At 50.2% G+C, this 19,940-nt stretch overlaps 1 protein-coding gene across 2 annotated transcripts in view; it reads left to right on the forward strand.

The window, feature by feature from the left end:
• The window catches only part of LAMA5 (laminin subunit alpha 5), an 88,012-nt gene that overhangs the window by 29,612 nt on the left and 38,460 nt on the right, over positions 1 to 19,940 (forward strand). For both annotated transcript variants that reach the window (XM_077187239.1, XM_054644298.2), the window contains exons 3-11: positions 6,313 to 6,430; positions 9,776 to 9,894; positions 10,667 to 10,837; positions 11,265 to 11,362; positions 16,084 to 16,199; positions 17,488 to 17,606; positions 18,394 to 18,484; positions 18,624 to 18,758; positions 19,173 to 19,235. In XM_077187239.1, the coding sequence (XP_077043354.1) occupies positions 6,313 to 6,430; positions 9,776 to 9,894; positions 10,667 to 10,837; positions 11,265 to 11,362; positions 16,084 to 16,199; positions 17,488 to 17,606; positions 18,394 to 18,484; positions 18,624 to 18,758; positions 19,173 to 19,235 (1,030 nt within the window). The remainder of the gene's footprint in view (positions 1 to 6,312; positions 6,431 to 9,775; positions 9,895 to 10,666; positions 10,838 to 11,264; positions 11,363 to 16,083; positions 16,200 to 17,487; positions 17,607 to 18,393; positions 18,485 to 18,623; positions 18,759 to 19,172; positions 19,236 to 19,940) is intronic.

Consider the following 19,940-nt stretch of genomic DNA (forward strand, 5'->3'; position numbering starts at 1 on the left):
CACAAAGGGCTGACCCCACCTGCTGGGGTTTGAGCACAGCCTTGTGTTTGACCACATCCAGGCTGGTGTGTCAGCATCCCTGGTGCTGCACCTGTAGCTGTGTGGCATTTGCTGTTTGCAGCTCCAGCTGGGCAGGGATTTAACACGATGTTCCTTAGTGCCAGCTGGCTGAACCTGCTGCCAGTCAGGCTCTTGCTGCTGCCCTGTTGCAGGTCATTTCTTCTAATACTTGGCTGTCCAGATCTTCAGCACTGTGCAGGCCCCAAGGGATGGCACTGCTCTGCCCTGCCATGTGCCAAGTGCTGCAGATTTAGTGCCCCAAGGATCTTTGGCAGGAGGTGTGTGTGGCACTGGCAGGGGAAGGACAACTTGCACAGGAGGATGCTGTGAAGATAAAGCAGTGCTGTGTGTGAAATCAGTGGGCGAGCCAAATCCTTCTCAGAAGTGGTGTTTAAAGAAAAAAAATCCTTTGTGGAAAATGCTCCATCAGCTGTTCATCTAAGCCAAGCTGCTTAGGAAGGGAACAGGCAGTGTTTAGAAAACAACAGCATAAAGTATTGGGTTGCTGCTGCTGCTTGTTGTGGCACGGAGCAGGTTTCATGCTGGCTGGTAGCTCTGAATCTGTGGCTTCTTGGAGAGTGTTTTCTTTGATCTCTCTCAATAAAACCCCGGAGTTTTGAGAGGAAAACTTGAAAACAGGTTGGTGCAAAATGGATTCTCAGTGCTCGCCTCTCTCCCCTGCCCTGCTGAGGTGTTTAATCGCTGCCACTTGGCACCTCTGTCCTTCCCCCGTGGTGAAAGGGATGGCTGGTTGTTTCTAAAGCCTGGCTGTCAAAATATTGAGATACAAGCATAGGGAACCATTCTCATTCACCTTGTAATCCTCCATGAGTAACTTGGAAAAACAATTTTTAGGAGTGAGGATTTGAGACACAGACCTAACAAGAACTAGCCAGGAGTTGCTGTGAGGAAAAAAGCAAAATAGGGGCAAAGCATATTTCAGTGCACACCCCTCTTTCAAACACAGACTTTTGTGCTTTTATGTGTGGGGTTTGTTTGCTCTCAGGCACTTGAGTATTTTATGGAAAAATGACTGGATAAAGAGCCGTGCCCACTTGGAGGGGAAGCACCTTTGTTTGCTGCCTGGGAGGGTTGGAGCAGTTCTTGTGTGATTGAAAATAAAAAGTAGGCACACACTAAATGTGAGAGATTTTATTAAAGGATTTTGATGGATGGGCTGGGGAGAAATAAATCTGCTGTAAGACTGCAGAAGCTCAGCAGGGGGACAGTCAAGTTGTTAATGAGTAAATTCACTGCTTCCATGAGAATAAATGATTCCAGGCAAAGGATGCAAAAGGGGCAGGTCACTGACCTAGAGAAATTCAAAGTGAGACAGAAGCTCTCTGCCTTTTCAGGGCTTTTCCACCTCCTGCCTATTTGTTTGTGGGGATAAAGGGTGCACAGAAAGGCACCTTATTATCTGTATCTGCTGCCAGTGGTGTGGGGCCAGCGCTGACCCATGGCAGCAGAGCAGCCACTTGTCCAGGCTGTGGACAGAGGTGACCTGTGCTCCCTGAGAGCTGCTTTTCCTGGCACTGTGGATTGATAACCCCATCCAGGCTCTGACATCTCCACGTTTTCCAGGTGGGCTTGTGGCTGCAGTGATGGACCAGGCAGTGCCTGGGGGCATGGATGGGCTTGGGAGAGAGCAAAATAATTTGATTTTTGAAAGTGGGGAAAATTAAATTAAGACTTCCCCACACTTTCCATAGCAGTTCTTTTTCTGCTTTCCCTGCTACTAGGTTTTTGCATGTGCCCCTAAACAGTGGGAGTTATTGCCCATACCCTAGCATGGCTCAGCAGGTCCTTCCCTGGAGGGAAATGCCCAGCAGGGATGAGCAGTGCTGGTAATGCTCTGCACACACACACTCACCCCACAGGGGTCTGGAGCAGTGGTCAGGAGAGATGAACTGCTTTGTTTTTACATGGTGCTATTTTAATAAGTCAATGCCAAAGGTAATAAATCTGTCCTGTGGAAATTAGTGAGTGTTTTGCTGTGTAAACTCCCTGGGTCTGCCTCCCAGCCAGCACAGCCTCAGACCTTCTAATCCCACAGCCAAAAAGAGCCCCTCTTGCTGCTGGTGGAAATGTAGTTGTCAATGTTTGAATGATGTGGAGGTTTATTTTGGTTATTGAATGTTCCTGCGTGGCTTTGAGGTGCCTTGGAGTATCAGTGAGATTTCCCCAGAACTCCCTCACCAAAGCAACACAGGATGCAAACCTGGTCCAGCCAGTTTTCTTCTTCCCACATGTACCTCCCAGAGCTGGAAAAGTGAAATCAGTGTCTTGAGGGAAGGAGTAGAGAAGAAATTGTGAGAGTTTTCCATCATGTGCTGCTTACACAGAAGGATGGATGAGCAAATGGGCAGAGAAGGTGCTGCTCCAAAAGCAGCTGAGTTTCTCCTGACTCTCTGGAATCTGTTTTTACTCCTTAAGTCTTTGCACTGTCACACTGGCCAGTAATCAGGATTATATTTTAATGGTATTTATTATATTTTAATGGTATTTTGGTGCTGGATAAAGCTGGCCACCATCTAAAGGTACAAATGGATGGAGTGTGGGACACAGAGGAAATGCCCTCATCTCCATCCTTCCAGGCACTGGGGCAGCTGCAAGTGATTGTTACTAAGGAAACTTGCTCCAAAACCACCAACAGCAACATCAACTCCATGTAGACATGTTACTATTTTCAAAGAAATCTGGTTGCTAATTAAAGCAGTGTCAGAATTTCCTGGCTGGAAGGTCATTTTATGGAATTCCACAGCCTGGTCAAAGGTTGAGCTGTACCTGGCATGTTTTCAGAGGCAGGGAAAATAAGGGATCTGTGTGCCTGGAGACAAGTGTGAGCATCAAGGCTGGTGTTTCACCTCTTTTCTCCATGAAGAAGGGAAGAAAATGTCTGAAGTGGCTGAGATCATAGAGGTTTTTATTCATCTGACTGATAATAGGAGCTAAATAAAGGCTTTGGGGAAAAAAAAAAAAACCAACCATTTCTCTTGCAATATTGGTTGGGCAGAACTGTACTGGAACTAAACATGGAATGAAAAGTCTGGCTTTTCTGCCAGCTCTATTTTTAGAGCCACTGCTCCATCTTTGCATCTGAGTTTTCTCAGCAGATGCACTGGAAACAGGCAATTTGCTGTTACTTTTTTCTGGCCAGGCTGTGATCATCTGCAAGATAAGGATGTTGGATGGAGGGGCAGGGGACTCACCAGACTGGACAAAAATCCCCCAGAATACCAGGACATGGGTCTTGTTCCAGGTCATTGTGGGTCACAGACTCCTGAATATTTTCTGTGCTCCATTAGGAATGACCCTTCCATGCTGGAAGGGGAGTGGTTCTGCAGTGCTGGCTGGTTTATTTGTGTCCCAAGACTGTGGTCACAACTGGAATAAAATTCAGCAGCAGTAACAGCAGTGCTGGAGATGGATTTGGGTATGGAGGGAGGAATTGTGTTTGGCTTTGAGAGCAGATATCTGCCCTGTCTTTTAGCTGAGGTATTGCAGATGTATCCAGCAAGAACCCAGAGGTTCTTGTGCTTTGCTGTGAAAAGCAGGAATGGGAGATAAAATCTGTGCTAGCCCTGGTCTTGGATATCTGACCCTGCCAGTGGGGCTGGGACTGCCTTTCAGAGAGCTCCCAGCAAGCAGGGACGCTGTTTTATCAGCAGTGTGTGTGTCCCATGGCCCAGAATGCTCTGAAACCATCTCTACCTCCTTCTTTCAGCAGGAGAGGGCTCAGAGGGGTCCCGAGCCTGCCCAACCCTGCCCTGTCCCATTTACACCTGAGCTTGCAACCAGCAGCAGCCCTGGGTTTTGTTCTGGCTGTTGTTTTCACTTGGTGAATCACTGAGCCCCAGGCTTGGTTTTGTGTCAGATTTCGGTGCTTGGGCAAAAGCTGCCCCAATTTGCCTGCCTGGTAATCCATGCTCTCCAGAGGGAGGGGACTTCTGAGAACCAGGGGCTGTGAGGAGTTGGACTCCAGCACATTTAATTAGGAACCCTCTGTTCCAGCATGGAACTGATGAACAAAGAGCATGGACCCCCTAGAAATTCCCTGGGATTTACTGGCAGTGAATTCATTATTGCCTTTGCAAAAAGAAAGGCAGAAGAGAGGGATGCACCTCACATTTCTGAATTTGTGTTTGTGGTCGCTGTTCATTCAGAGCAGAGAACCCCCTGTGCCTGAGGCCAGAACATGTACAGGTATTTCTGAGCCACAGGGAATTTTGTGCAGCTACAGGCAGTGCTATAGATTCCAGCAGGAGCATTCATTTATTCCCTGTGGGATCAAGCTGGAGGAGGGTTTAGAGCAGAGGGAAGGTGTCCCTTCACAGGCTGGTTGGTGTTCAGCCCTGTTCCCATGCCAAGAGGCAGATGTTGGGCTGTGAGAATGGTCCTGCAGAGAAAGCAGCTGCCTGAGCTGAAGCCTCTTGGGCTCCCCTATCAAATACCAGCTCTGCTGAGAGGGTAAGCAGGCAGAAAAAGCTGCTCCTCAAAAAAAGCCTGGCCTTGTATGCCTTGACAGCACGGATGTTGCAGAGGGGAACTAGGGCAGCCCTGAGGTCTGTTTTCCCTCAGTTTTTGAAAAGGATGCCTGTTTGCCCCTTGGCTGGGCTTGAAAGTCCTTTGACAGCAGAGAACCGAGTTGGGTGACTGCTTTGGTTCCTTTATTCTGGATGGCACCAGTCCTTAGCAGTGCAAACCCTGAGAGGGGTGACAAATCCCACCCTCCTGCCCATTCCCAGCTGGAGAGCAGCCTCTGACCCCCTGTGCTTCATCCTCCTGTGGATTTCCCAGCTGGATCTGGCTCACTCCTCCCTGTGAGCATCTTTCTCAGGCCCCCTTAGCCTACACCCAGCTGTGTTTCCAGGTGTCACCAGCCTGCTAAGTGGGGGACAGGCTGCCCCAGAGCCAGAGGAGCATTTGGGAGTCTCCTGAGGAGGTTTTTGCCTGAATGCCCTGCCGAGGGGGGGACTGAGCTGGTGCCAGTCCTCAGGGCTGCCCACATCCCCTTGCTCCATATCTGCACACCAGCACTCAGACCCCAGCAAGGTCTGTGCTTTATAGTTGGCTTGGTAGATTTTAAATACTTCTTTCTTGTTTCTTCTGCCCTTTGCTTGCCCAATCTGTGGATTGTCAGGGCTGTTTTGGAGGCATGTTATTATTAATGAGTGTCCTCTGGCTTGGTGATGTGTGTGGCCAGGGCAGGGCTGGGGTGCTGGCTGCTGTTCTGGCTCCTGCATGGCTGAGATGGGCACGGAGCCCTCCTCCTCCTCCTCCCCCTGCAGAAATGTCCCTCTGGATACCTGTCACTCTTCAGGGGGGTGTATGCTCATACAGCCCCAGCTCTGCATGAGGAGGGACTCTTGGGCTATAAATCTCTGCCTTTCAAGCACTAAACTCCCTTTTGGGTTGTTTTTGACATTAGGAATTTCCTCTGATAAGAGAGCTTTATTTGCCTTTAAATATCACTTTGTGACAGGATGATGGAGTGGGGATTCTTGGAGTGAGCCTGTGCCAGCCGGGGAAGGGAAATTCTGCTGGGGCTTTTGTTTCTCTCTAGCACTGACATTGGAGCCCTTTAAAGACTAGGTTTATTTTATCCTTGGCAGGAGTGTGTGTGCACATGTCAGTGTCCAGACAAATGGGAGCAGCCCCGTGTTGGAGCTGTGCTGGAGCCAAGTGGGTCCTCCTGCTCTCCCCTCCCTGTGGCACCTGGGGGAGAGGGGCTGTGCTGGGGTTTTTCTGGAATAGGCTTCCAAAAAAAGGTTATGTTGGTCAAGCAGGGCTGGTATGTGGAATGCCTTAAAAAAAAAAACCAAAAACCAGAAGGAAGGGTTCTGTGGTACTGTCTGCAAGGTAGAGTTGGGTGTTCCTTGGCTGGCAGGGCAGTGTGTCACCTGTTACCCCACAGAGATCCCAAAAGCCAAGTCCCCAGGGCAGCATTGTAGCTGGCTTGTAATGCAGCCTGCTCAGGCTAAGCCTGAGGTGTCTCCCAGCACAGGCTGCAGCCACAAAGTCTGAGCTGTGTTTGCATTCAGGGCGAGCTGAGCTCCCTAATCTGGCTCTCTGCAGCAGCCCTGTTGTATCACCATCCCTTTAGATACGGAGGATTTCGCTCCACAGGCTGCCTGTGAGCAGCAGGAGCTGCAAAGTGCCAGCTCATTTATTCCACTTGGATCCCAAGGAGTTCTCTCTGCTTTTCAGGATGCCTCAAGCAGCCAGCTAACCCTGTGTTCTTTCTTTCAGCTCTTCCATGTAGCATATGTCCTGATCAAGTTTGCCAATTCCCCTCGTCCTGACCTCTGGGTGCTGGAGCGATCGACTGATTTTGGCCTCACCTATGAGCCCTGGCAGTATTTTGCCTGTGAGTATGACAGGGGCCTGCAGCTCAGTGCCAGGGAGTGGGGCTGTGCTGAAGATAACTCTGTGCAAATACAGGGTTGGGTTTGGAGCTGTGTTATTGCTGTGATGCAGCACATGTCATCTGCTCAGTAAGGCTGCAGGAGTTGAAGATTGAATGCTCCTCAGGAAAAGAGAGCTATTTTACTCTCTGGTATTTTTAATAAATGTATTTAAAAAGAAATGTATTTTTTAAAATACTGTCATGACATGTAGGGAGTGCCAAAGTTGGCACCAGTGTCTGCAGCTGGGTGTTGTTGCTCTAGGCCTGAAGGTGAGATTTCTTATCTCCTCCCTGCCCTCCTCTTTCAGTCTCTTCCCTGTACCATCCAGGCTGTATTTCAGCTCCTCCAGAAGCCAAGCAGCAGCTCATTTCCAAGTGGCTGATGTTACAGAAATGTCTGGATGCAGCAAATATTCCCTCGTGCTTATCAGTACCGGAGATTGGATCCAGCCTGTGCAGGGCAGGGACTGCTGTCCTGCTGCTGTGCAAGGTGGGATCAGAGACAGCTGGCTGGAGGGGAGATGAGATCCAGCCTGTGCATTTGGCTTCCCAGTCCTCTGATTAAAACCTTAAGAAACAGCTGGTCCTACAAAACTCTTCTCCCAGAGGGTCTGTGGGGTAGCCGGATACGAGGAACTTGTTAACCACCAGCTCCTCCCAGGAGCAGCCGCAGTAATTGGGAGAAGATGTGAGTTAAGATCTACAGCCAGAGCTTAAAACCTGGCAAGAAAGGACTTGGGAGCACTCAGAGGCCTTGCCCTGGGCTGTCCCTAAAGGCTCATATTTCTGGCTTACCTGTGAGGCTGTGCTTTGGATTTCTGGCCTCTCCTTGTGCAAAAAGGAGCTGCAGATGTGTTACCCTGTGTTGCCTTGGTGTGGTAGCTGCTCTCTGGGGTGGATGTTTTTCTCTTTGCTGTGTGCTAGTGGGAAATTACTGCTGTCAAATTCCTGCTTTGCTTTTTTCTGTCATCTCTGAGAATTTCTCTGCCAGCTCTGAAGCCTCTCTTGGGGCCCATTACAGTCGTGTTCCTGCATGGTCTGGAGCTGCACAGGGAGCTCTTGCCCCCACTGGCATGTTCCTGTGTGTAGTGGCAGTGCTGCAACATCTGGAGTCCCCTTCACTCCCAAAACACCAGGCCCTGTCACCCCTCCCCTGGAGAAGGGAGATGCAGTGACACAGCCCAGTGGAAAATTCCCATGGAAATAAAGAGGTGGCTGCTCCAAAACCTGCCAGATTTGCAAGCACAAGAAGTCCTCTGCAGAGGTTTATTTTTTTATCATAGGGAGTTCTGTAGGTGGTTTAATAAAAGCACTGCCAGGTCAGTACCAGGGTTAAAAGCAGCTGGCAGAAATGCAGGGTTTGTTCAGAGCAGCCAGTGAGCCTTGCCAGGGGTGGCCCTGGCACTGCCCACCCACTGTGCCTCCAGCTGCCCATCACAGGAGGTGCCAGGCTGCTTTTGGGCTTAGCTCTATGGGAGGAGAGAGGAGTGACTGCTGGGTGAGGCTCTGTCCTTGTCTGTTTCCTTGAAGCACTGCTGGGGTTTGAGGCCAATGGGTTGCTCTGTTTTAGCTCAGAATGCCCAGATTCTGGCTCACGTGGTTGTGCAGATTTTGCAATAACTGGAGGAGTTCTTTGGTTTTCCTGAGTAGCTGCTTGGGCTGAGCATCCTGTCTGCATGCAGCCATGGCAGAGCTCTGGAAATCCATCATCTCGAGCCACTGGTGACAGGTTCCTTGCCTGGGGCTTTAAAAATAAATTGCCTTTAAAAAAGCACCTGGTGAAGCAAACCTCGGCCAGAGACCCGATGTTAAATATTTCCACATCTTCCTGTGGGTGAAACTGAGCTCTTGCTGTTGCCAAAACAGTGTTTCCCAGAGCAAGGCCACTTTCTGAAGACAAGGTGTGGATGGGTGCAAGCCAGAGGTGAAGGCAGGGAGGCAGAAATTCTCTGCTCCACCTCTGCTGTTCCTTCTGCCTGGCTCAGCCTACCCATGCAGCACATGGAGCGGGGCACTGGAGGCACATTGAGACACATTTTGGAGGATTATTCCCATGGATTGTGTTAACATTTCCCCTTCAGTTTCCTGTGTGAGCTGAGCAGCTCTGGCAGGAACAGGAGATTGTGTTGGCTGCCTTTTCTTCCTTTTTCTCCCCATGGAAGCACTCTCAGGGGCACTGCAGTGCCATTCACTTCAGCACTCTGCTGTGAGCTTCTGGCACAGGTGAAAAGGGAGTGGGAAGGAGCAGCAGCCTCTGTCCAGGCTCTTCCTGAGGGAACAGTCCCTGAAAGCAGCAGGTTTCTGCATGGGTGGATGCAGGTGCTCACCATCCTGCACAGGCAGGCCCTGAGCTGCCCCAGCAGTGCTTTGGTTGGCTCTGCCAGCACAGGGATGCCACACATCTGGGGACAGGGGTGCTGGACTTGCAGGAGCAGTCATACTGGGAAGCCAGGCCATTCCTGTAGCTGCAAGGACAGTGTTGGCATTCAGTGTCCCCAGAGCAGGTCACCAAGCCAGCAGAGTGGCTGCCTGGTGGTGCCTGCTCCCTGGCTTTATCCAGCCTTGCATTGCCACTCAGTGGCAGCAGCCCTGGTTTGCTGTCCCCAAGGAGTGCTTCTGGGTGGCCTTGGCATTTCTGCTTTGTGGCACTGTTTGAGAGCAGAGTTCAGAGTGAGGTGTGAGGAGGGGACCTGCAGTGTTTGGGAGAGGCAGAGCAATGGCTTGCAGGATCTCTGCTTGTCCACCCTGCCGGGGGGAGATGTCCCAGCAGTGACTGTAGCTTGTGCTTCCTCTTATTGTTGGTGCTGTGCTGCCCTCAGGACTGACCCAGGAGGTTTAGGATCCACATGAAATGATGGTGCAGCTCCTACACCAGGAGCAGAGCCCTGGCAGCAAAGAGCCTTTCTGCAGTTCAGTGGAAGCAGTGTAGCAAATCCACTGCCAGCAAGGCAGCAGATTGAGGCCAGAGTGAGATCTCAGGCTGGTTAAACCGTGAGCTTAGTGCCAGAATTGAGGGGTGGGTTTCTCTGCAGGTGGTGGCAGTAGGTGCAGTGGCTGTTCTGACCTTCCTCATTTACTGCAGGGAGGTGATGTGGGGAGTTTCCTGCCTGTTACTGTCAGAGTGACACCCTCCCTAAGTGGAGGACATGGAGCCATGACAGAGTTAATGACACAAAGCAATCTCTGTTGGTAAATGCTTAACAGAGATTGTACACCCATCTCTCCTGTGCTCAGTGTGGGAAAATCCATAGAGGGCTGGGAATTGTCCCTTTTCTCTTACTGCTCTCACCTCTGGTTGATGAACAGCTTCCAAGAGGGACTGCATTGAGAAGTTTGGCCAGCACACTGTGGACCGCATCACCAGGGATGACCACGCCATCTGCACCACGGAGTACTCCAGGATTGTGCCCTTGGAGAATGGGGAGGTGAGCCTGGAAATGAGCCTGTTTCCATCCCTGGAGTGTCCAGGGTCACTCAGGGGCTCTTGGTGCTCCTGTTAATGGGCTCCCTCTCCATTTTTGGATACCACTTGTAAGTATTCAGTTCAACCAAATGAGATTGACAGAGAGCTGATCCAGTCATCTGGGGAGAGATTGGTTGTAGGGATGTGCTCCTTGTTGATGGAGTGACAAAACTATCTTGTGACAGAAATATCTAAGCCCAGAAGTTTCTTTTCTCAATTAGCAAAAAAGACACCTTATAGGACTTGGGGGACTTCACCTCAAACTTAAGGGTAGCTAATGGGACAGAAGCCAAAAAGTTTCACCTGAGCAATTGACTAGAAAAAGAAAAGAACAAAGTAACTAATGGCTTTTGTGAGGTGTTTTACTAGGAGCAAGAACCTCTTGCACCTGGTTCAGCTTTTCTCTGTAAAGAGTTTTGTTATTTTGCATTTTATTAAAACTTTTTTGTTTCCAACACTACCACAAAAGCCATCCTGCTGATTTCATGCTTTCTAAGGTAGCTAAGCTATCTTGGGTGTGAAATAGATCTCCAAGAGCTTATGAGACCTGGCTCGAGGAGACCCTATTGCAATTGATTTCCTCCCACCCCACAGGGTTACACAGATTTGTTCTCACACGTTCACAGAATGGTGTGGGGTGGAACCACATGGTTCCAACTCACTGCCACGAGCAGATACAGCTTCCTCTAGAGCAGTGGAAGTCAAACCTGGCCTTTTCCCTCCTCCATGCACAGATTGTTGTCTCTCTGGTGAACGGGCGCCCAGGAGCCATGAACTTCTCCTACTCCCCTCTGCTGCGGAACTTCACCAAAGCCACCAACATCCGCCTGCGCTTCCTGCAGACCAACACTCTGCTGGGCCACCTGATGGGCAAAGCTCTGAGGGACCCCACGGTCACCAGGAGGGTAAGGCAGGCCTTGGCTCCTCGTGCTGCTGAGGTGGAGCTGTAGGAGGGGCCTGCAAGCCACCTCTGGGAGGGGTCACCCTGTGGGGATTCTCTCTCGCTCTTGCACCCCCTAAAGCTGAAGGCATCTGCAGCAGATGCTGCTGTGGCTGGAGCTGGAGAAGACACCAACAAGGTGGAACTGGGAAACATCTCTTGGTGTCACATGTGGCTTTCTGACTGTACTGGAAGCCCCCAGTCACAGCTGGTGGGCTCTGTTGGAGGTGGTGGATCTTAACACAGGCAGATACTGCAGCCTGCAATATCACTGTAAGGGAAATATCCCAGCACATCATTTTACTGGGCAAAGTCCTGCTGAATCTCGAGTAGAATGGTTATGAATCTGGTTTGTAAAAATAGTAATGGCCAACTTTTCTTGTGCTTTGCAGTACTACTACAGCATCAAGGATATCAGCATTGGAGGGCGCTGCGTGTGCCACGGCCACGCCGACGTCTGCGATGCCAAAGACCCCAACGACCCTTACAGGTACAAATCCCAAAAGCATTTGAAAAGGAAAGCATTTGAACTGCTATTCCAAGAATGAAAGATGATACCAGTGTTAGTTGTGTCCTGTTCTGAGCTTGTAATGGTGCCATCACTGCTGCTCGTGGCTCTGCCCCAAAAAAGAAGCAGAAACGGCTCCAGACAAAGTAGCAAAAATCACACTTTTTGTCAGACTATTTTTCAGTCAGATCAGCTCCCTGGTTGAGTTTCCCTGTCCTCAGCTTTGCCATCCCCCTGGAGTAGAGTGTGAGGATACTGAAGGAGGGATACTGATGTAGAACAGGGAGGTTTCCCATCAAAGTCTGGGATCATTTCTGAACTTGTGCAGAGGACTCTCCTGCTTCCCTTGTGGCTTCTTAAGCACTGGGGCAGTGCTCTCATAAATAGATGGTTTTCCATGAAACCAGAGACTGCTTCCCATTTCTGCTCATAAGAACCATAGATTGGTTATGTACATATCTGAACAACTCTTGCAAAAGAACAAGAATGTGTAAAGAAGTTTCATTTTGGCTAATGGAACTTCCCATCTGCCTTGGCAACTTGGAATGCCAAAGAGCTGCTTCAGACCATGGAAGTGTTGTTTTTAGCCATCTGTTTGCAGCTTGAATGTTGCCTTTATGAAAGGGGTGGGTAGATTCAGCTGGATGAGGGGAGCTTGTATTTCTTTCTCATCAGGATCATGTAGAACTTTTGGATCATCTAAAATAAAATTCCAGTGAGTCCCAGCCAAGGTTAAAGCTGTTAAGTATTAAAACAAAGAGGTATTGGTAAGCAAGCCTGCCTGAGTGTGCCAAACTCTCTGACAAAAGGAAGTTCATAAATATTTGAATGTACAGTTCGTGTTTTTTAGACATTGGTGTTGCTGGATGCAAAGTGCACCTGTGTGCTGGGGCAAAAGGCTTCATGGGGACAATGATTCTTTAACGTGGGAATGCCAGGACCTTTCTTGGGTGTATCAGTGGCTTGGGGCTCTCCAAGAAGGGGAGTGAAGGTCGAACAAGGAAGGCTATGTTGGATATCCTTGTTCAGTGCCACTTCTGCTTGCAACCTTCTCTGTCTCCCAAAATTCCTCTCCTCCCCTCTCATTTGGATGCATTTGGCATCTTCACTCTTGGCCCCAGCCTGCTGTCTGATGTTGCAGCACATGTTGGTAAGCAGCTGTTGCATTTCACCCAGAGCAGATCACGCTGGCCTGAGGGAGGAAACATTTCCTACTTGTGTGCTTTGTACAGTCAGAACACAACAGCTGTAAGTCCTTTGGGATACAGCAGGAAAAAGTGCTGGATAAATAGATCTTCTCATGGCATTGCTGTACCCTTTAGCAAGCCCAGGAGCACAGGCAAGTCAGCAGAAATGTGATACTTTCAGTTGGGAAAATGAGTAATTGATGAAATGCTGCCGTTTCCAGGCTGTGGGAGCAGCTGTGTCCAGCCCTCCCATGGGAGTGGGCACTGCTGGTTGGGATCCCAGCCCTCCTGCCCTGACACAGCACAGAGCCAGCTTGGGGGTGCCTGTAATGCCACATCAGCTGGGGCTCAGACACACTGACCCCTTGAGACACAGGCCCAGCTACCAGGAGCTCACCCTGTCTTCAGCAGTCTGTGGTGTGTGCCCTCTGCACATGTCCTGCCTCTGCAGAATCTGATGTGTGACAGCAGCTGGACAAGGAAATGCAGATAAAGGGATGTGGATTGGCCTGGCCCTATTAAAAATCCCACAGTCTCAGCCTGGGGGAGGTCTCTGCTGTTCATTTTAACTTCTCTCTTCTGCACATCCCCACGTTTCACATCCCTGCTCAGAAAGGCAGGATGAGCACTTTGATGGAGGTGAGGTGAGCTAGAAATCTTGGCAAAGACTTCAGGACATGATGAAGCACGTCCATGAGCCGACTTCCTGGCCATCAGCGATAACATTCGCGCAACTTTGGAGAGTTTGTGTGGAGTGCCAAGCCACAGAGGCTGCACATCCAGCTGTGTTGAGCTGGTAGCACACGTGAGCCCTGTTTGCAGGGGTCTGTGGACAGGTACAGCCTCCTCAAGGCTCTCTGCACTTCTCACAGCTTTCTCTCTTTGCCCTGTGCTGGAATGGGCTGAGTGAAGCAGAGGGAAGGAATTGTTCTCCTGCTTAAAGGTGAACACCAGCAGGATGAGGCACAACCCTCTCTCCTGGAGCAGTGAGATCAGAATCATCAGGAACCTGCCTTGGAGAACCCAGACAGGAGGTGTGTGCTAGCAGAATGAGTGAGCTCAGGAGAACTCTATGAGGGTTCTGCATCTGCCTGGTAAGAGCAGCTGTTCTGTGGCTTCACTGCCCTGTCACAGATGCCACAAGCAGGAGAGGAGACAGCCAGGCTCCTTCTGTGCCTGGTGCTGAAGGTAACCACCAAGGCAGCATCAGCCTGGCTGGTCAGAAGCACATCCACAGATGAAAGATGCTTTCCCACTGCTGCATCCTGAACTCCAGCTTCCCCTTCCCCATTTGGAAGGCAAAGCACCGTGTGTGCCAGCAGATTTGTGCCATCCATCAGTCTCTTTTTGCAGATGTTTTTTTCTCAGTACAGTCAGAAACAGAGGAAGGGGATTTTCTTTTCATTGATTGTGCTCCTCAGATGTCCCAGCCAAATCCTGATGCTGTGGTGTTTGTGTGCTACTCTCAGTTCTGCCACAGCTGCTCACTGGAAACTGTTTAGTCTCTGCTGTTGAGCATCAATTCCAGCGGGAGGACTGCGGTTTCATTTCTTACAGAGGATGACCAGGAAATATGTGCTGTGTGGACACAGCCTCTCCCTCTTCTCCCTTGTATATACTCAGTCAATGAAACATGTAAATATTGTGGTTTATGCACATTTGTCTGTAATTCATTAGCAGCACACACTCAGCACAAGGTGCAGTGAAGCTGTAATAGCTGAGCTGAGAGGTCATTGCTAACTCTGGACAGCAGAGACTAAATAAATACCTCCTTCTCCCTCTGAAATGATCAACTTTACTCATGCAGTGCCATCTCCTTGCATTCTGGGAACTGAACCAGTTCTTTTCAAACATCTTGAGCCTTAAGGAGCCTGGGGTGTGTGGCTGGAGCCACGTCCTCCAGTCAGGGAGATTAACACTGCTCAGCAGGTTTAGAGTTCCCTGACTCAGTGACCATCTTTCTCCACACGCATGTATATGGATCTGAATCTTGCTCTCCAGCTGCTGCTGTGGAAAAAACAATAAAATTTTGTTTCCTTGAAAGTGCTGAGTGGTGGTCAGCCAGGTGAGAGGTCTGTGGGTGGTTGCATTCCAGGGACACGGCCAAGTTTTGCCTCTCACTGAGACTCCCCCTTGGGTCTGCAAAACACTTGAAGAACAAAGTTCCTGGTGGATGTTTCAGGGCTGTTTTCTGCCACTTAAGCTCCAGCCAGGGGTTCAGTTTCATGCCTGGACTCTGCCAGCTACAGCCCAGCCTGTGAATGTGGGCAGGGATGGGGCATGGTGAGTGCTGGGGAACTGACTGCAGCCAAGTGTCCCATGGCATCTGCAAGGGAAGGGCTGGGAGCAGCACTGGCACCTTCTGCCTCTCAACCCCTCTGCCTGAAGGAAATATGTGAGTTCCCCCAAACTTTCAGATCATCCCATTATTTTCATTAACACGAGGTCACTTGTGCTGCTGCCTATCTGGCAATTCACTGTACATAGACTTGCAGGTCCCACGTCTTAAAATTACATGTAGGTGGAAGCTGTGGCACTCAGCTCGCTGCAGAGTGTCTGCACTCCTACATTTCACCCTGAATGACTGCTCCTTTTGTTTCTAACGTTTTAAAAGAATTACATTTATTTTTAAACACACTGCTTTTGAATGGAAAAGCATTGGAGGAGGGAGAGATGGGAGTGGCAGACTGGCCCTGAGGGGAAATGAGTAATTGCACAGATAAAAGCTGGAACATGCTGTATTAACCATAAGTCTAACACAACAGAAAGCATTTGTGTTGGATGGGAATGGCCCTGTGCTAAGTGGAGGCTTTGGGGCTGATGTCACTGACGTTAATGAATCACCCTGGTGGTGGGGCAGGAACGAGATCCATCGGGTGCCTGTGGAGATTCCTTTACCCAGCACAGCCCTGCCTGGAAAGCAGGAATGCAGTGCACAGGGAGCGTGGGGCCAGCATCTACTGAAATTCTTAATTCAAACTTCATGCCCTTCTCCCTGCAGCACAGGTGTGCCTGGAGGAGCAGACAGCACCTGTGTGGCCCCATCCCTCTCCAAGCTCTGGGCTATCATTTTTTCTTTTCATGCTGCCCCTGCACAGTGGGGACATCTCTGTGTCCCTGCATCATGCTGTACTCCCTCAAATAATCAGCTTCAGCTCAGTTGCTATCACTGCCACCTCCAACCATTTCACCTTTTATTCTCTGCAGAGCTGGCTAGGCAGCAGCAGATTTTTCTCTTATCCTTGTCTCCACGTGAAGAAAAAGAATGATGGTGGAGGAGAAGAAAAGGAGAGAATGCAGCTGGAATAGCAAAGTTTGGCTCAGAAAAAACAAATAAATCAATTTAAAAGTTGGGGGAAAAAGCCTTAGAAGCCCCTTTTCCAGAATATTGGGATGAGCAAATAGCACTTGTTCGTGTACCAGATCAGCGACAGCAATACACAGCAGGGTGACACAGCAGCTCCGCATCCCTGTCATCATCCCAACCTTGTCTGTGCCCTGTTCCTGTCCCTGCAGGCTGCAGTGTGACTGCCAGCACAACACCTGTGGTGGCTCCTGTGACCGCTGCTGCCCTGGCTACAACCAGTTCCCCTGGAAGCCTGCCACCGCCGACAGCGCCAACGAGTGCCAGCGTGAGTGGGGCTGGGGTCAGCCTGAGGCACCCCTGACGAGGGCAGAGATGAGGGAATCTGACTCTGTGTTCTTAGAAGGCTAATTTATTATTTTATGGTATTATATTGCGTTAAAGAATGCTATACTAAAACCATACTAAAGAATAGAGAAAGGATGCGGACAGAAGGTTAACAAGATTGATCATGGAAACTCGTGACTCTCCCTTCCAGAGTCCCAACACAGCTGGCTGTGATTGGTCATTAAGTAAAAACAATTCACATGAAACCAATCAAACAACCACCTGTTGGATAAACAATCCCCAGACCACATGCCAAAGCAGCAAAATGCAGGAGAAGCAATCAGATAATTATTGTTTCCATTTTTTCTCTGAGGCTTCTCAGCTTCCCAGGAGAAGAAATCCTGGCAAAGGGAATTTTAGGAACATATGATGGTGACAGGGCTGGGCTCTCCCTTCCTGCCAGGCCCTGCCCCGTGCCCTGCTGCAGAGCAGCTGCTCTCTGCACTGCTGGGGCGGTGCTGAGTGGGACTGGGTGAGCTGGGGGCAGTGACACAGCGGGGAGGACCCTGCACAGCAGGTGTTGGTGCTCAGGTGAGGCTCACGCAGGGAGATCTCCAGGGTCCGTGTGGGAATTTGGCTCTGCTTGCCTTCCAGTTCCTCCAGTGTGTCCAAGGTTTGTGCAGGCGAGTCTCATTGCTCAATTCTGTCTGCAAGATGAATTAGGTTTGGGTGTGTTTACATACAGGACATCTTTATTTGTTCAGAAAAACCTTTGGTCAGCGCCGCCAGTGGAATTTCTGAAGCACTGGGAGCACAGAGCTGCACCACGCGGTGTCTTAGAAACACAGGGTGGCAAAGGATCTTAAATCCTGGGAGTTTCTAAAGCCCCCTCACCTGGTGCTGGGTTTTACAGCTCAGCTCTATCCAGGGTGGGATAAAAGAGGCAAGAATGTTGCTCTATAAACCAGGCTAGTCAAGGCCCCGCAGTGTGGTGATTTTTCTTTCTCGTCCATACATGCCTGCACATGCTTTACTTGTGATTTTGTGCCCACTGCACTCCCCTGGTTGCAGACCAGACTTTGTGAAGGAGTTGCTGCTTCTGTGCTTTTGAACTGAAAGAGTTCAGAGAGCTTGGGAGATCCTGTAATCCCCCAGATGCATTCAGGCATCTTTCCTCACGGAAAACCAACCCATCAAACCCAGGAGGGAGAGGTGACACCTTGAGATGCAGCTGCTGACTGAAGGAAGGACCTCTGAGGTGCTTTAGCTCCCTTCTCTTTGTGTTCCAGCCTGCAATTGCAATGGCCATGCCTATGACTGCTACTACGACCCGGAGGTGGAGCGACACAAAGCCAGCAGGAGCCGTGAGGACAAGTTTGAAGGGGGAGGTGTTTGTATTGACTGCCAGGTAGGCCTGAAGAGCTTCCCTTCTCTGGAAAAGGCTTTTGCAAATGTTTGTGTTTGTTTCTGCTGTCAGCCTGGAGTTCAGCCTCCTGGGACCTCTCCACCAAGCCCCTCTGTTATCTAAATTAGGTCTCTGCCTGGAAATTTAGTCTCTTTGCCATGGATTAAAGGAGTGTGCACCAGTAATGAGAACAGCATTTGGGTTTCTAGGTGTTCTCTGGTAGTACCACTACCTCCTAAAACTTTAGTTTGCTGAGACACCAGAATTGGGAGGCACAGGTTGCTACCCAGCACATTGTGTAATCCCTACCTAGTTCACAATGCTCTGGCATCTCCCTGGATGTCTCTCTGCTCACCAAAATGCCAGTCTTCAGTCTTTGTGAAAGTGGGAAAGTAGCTCTTCCCATCCCAAGGTGACGGTGACAGTGATATGGTTAATTCATGTACTGGCATGAAACTTCTGGCTGTGCTTCCTTGCTGGAAGGAAACAGGTTGCTCCCATCCTTTGAGCACAAAATGGTCAGGACATTTTACCATCTGAAAGAAGTGAAGTGGGCTCAAGGTCAGGTATGAACCTGAAACTCACCCTGTGTTTATGGGAGGATGCAGTTGGCAAGAAGTTCTTTGTTCCCAAGTCGGTGTATGTGGAATTTTGAGCAGATTTAGGTCATCGGTGTGCTGCTGCTCCTGACCTGCTTCCTCTGTAACCTGGAGCTGTTAGTAAATCTGGCAGATGAGTGTGAATCCTGCAGGCAGAGGAACTGATGCCTCTCTAACCCACTGTCTTTCAGCACCACACCACTGGCATTAATTGTGAGAGGTGCATCCCTGGCTACTATCGATCCCCCGACCACCCCATCGACTCTCCTTACGTTTGCTACCGTGAGTGCCACCTGCTCTGCAGCCACCTCCTGCTGGCTTGGGTGACACTGGGCAGGGCGCTCTGGAGGGTTGGGCTGGGAGCTTTTCCTGCTGTAGGCAGCGTGAGGCCTCGCTCAGTGACTCTTGTCCCTCTCTGCAGGCTGCGACTGTGAGTCTGACTTCACCGACGGCACCTGCGAGGACCTGACCGGGCGCTGCTACTGCAAACCCAACTACACCGGGGAGCACTGCCACGCCTGTGCCGAGGGCTACCTCAACTTCCCCCACTGCTACCGTGAGTGCGGGGCACAGCTGGGAGCACGCACACCCAGCAGCTCTGGGAAGGGCCAGCAGCTCCAGTTCTGGCTCTTGGGATGCGCTTTCCCCGTGCCACGTGGCACTCCTGTCCTATGAGGAGTTATTTCAGGTCCACATTTGGCTTGGGTGGGAGCAGCACCAGAGCTGAGTTGCTCTAACTGAGTCAACAGCAGCTTCACATTTGGCTGGAGTTTCAGCTCCCACTTTCTTACGAAAGACAGGCTAAAAAGGGCTGTAATGGTTTGTTGTTTAGTGGGACATCTGTGCTTTGTTCCATGTTCCACATTTTTATTCAGCCTGTTCAGCTTTGGGACTGTCAAGTCCATGACGTTCTATCAGGATTTCTCTGAGTGTGTGTACTGACCTGTGCAATGTGTCTTTTTCTGCACAGCCATTCCAGCTTTCTCTCACAACAGTACTGGAGAACAAGTGCTTCCTGCAGGACAGATAATAAGTAAGCAGTGCAATTTTCCTTGATGCTTTGGCAATGCTGTCATTTCTGTTATACCTCCCATCCAATGCAAGATCAGGTCTTCAGCTTACTGGACATGTACATTGTATGGGACAGCCCTGAGTGGTTTTAAGAGAGTACAACCAGCAGCTGAGTTGGGGGGGAAAGGAGGTTTTATGATTCCCTTTTTACAGATGTGGAAGCTCTAGGCTAGAGTGACAGTGGGATTTTTTTCTGGGGTCCAGGCCATGTGGGGATGTCCCTTCTGCCCTCCCTGTGAGGAACCTCTCCTAAAGGTCGTGGAGGGACTGTGGCTGAGCTGGGAGCTCTGCTGTGGGCACCTCTGAAGGGCTGTGCACAGGCAGCCACTCGCTCTGTGTCGCTTCCTCTGTTGTTTAGAAAGCTCATCCATGCTCTGATCCCTACTCCCCACACCTCCCTTCTCTCTCATGCTCACTCCTCTCTGTTCATCTACTCCCTTGTGCTTTATTCTGCCTCTTTTCCCACCGAATCCTCCCCTGTCTCATGCTCCCCAGCACACTCCAGATAACCTTCTCCTTCCTTCTGATATTTTGAAGTCTGTATCTTCCAGACAGGTTTTTTCTTTCCTGAGCTGGAATTTCTCACTTCCCTTCTCATTTCCTCACCTCCCCCTCCCTCTGGTTTTTGGATGATGTTTGTCCTTGCCTCTCCCAGCCCAGCACCCCA

This window comes from Agelaius phoeniceus, chromosome 17, assembly GCF_051311805.1.
Source record: "Agelaius phoeniceus isolate bAgePho1 chromosome 17, bAgePho1.hap1, whole genome shotgun sequence".
Lineage (NCBI taxonomy): Eukaryota > Metazoa > Chordata > Aves > Passeriformes > Icteridae > Agelaius > Agelaius phoeniceus.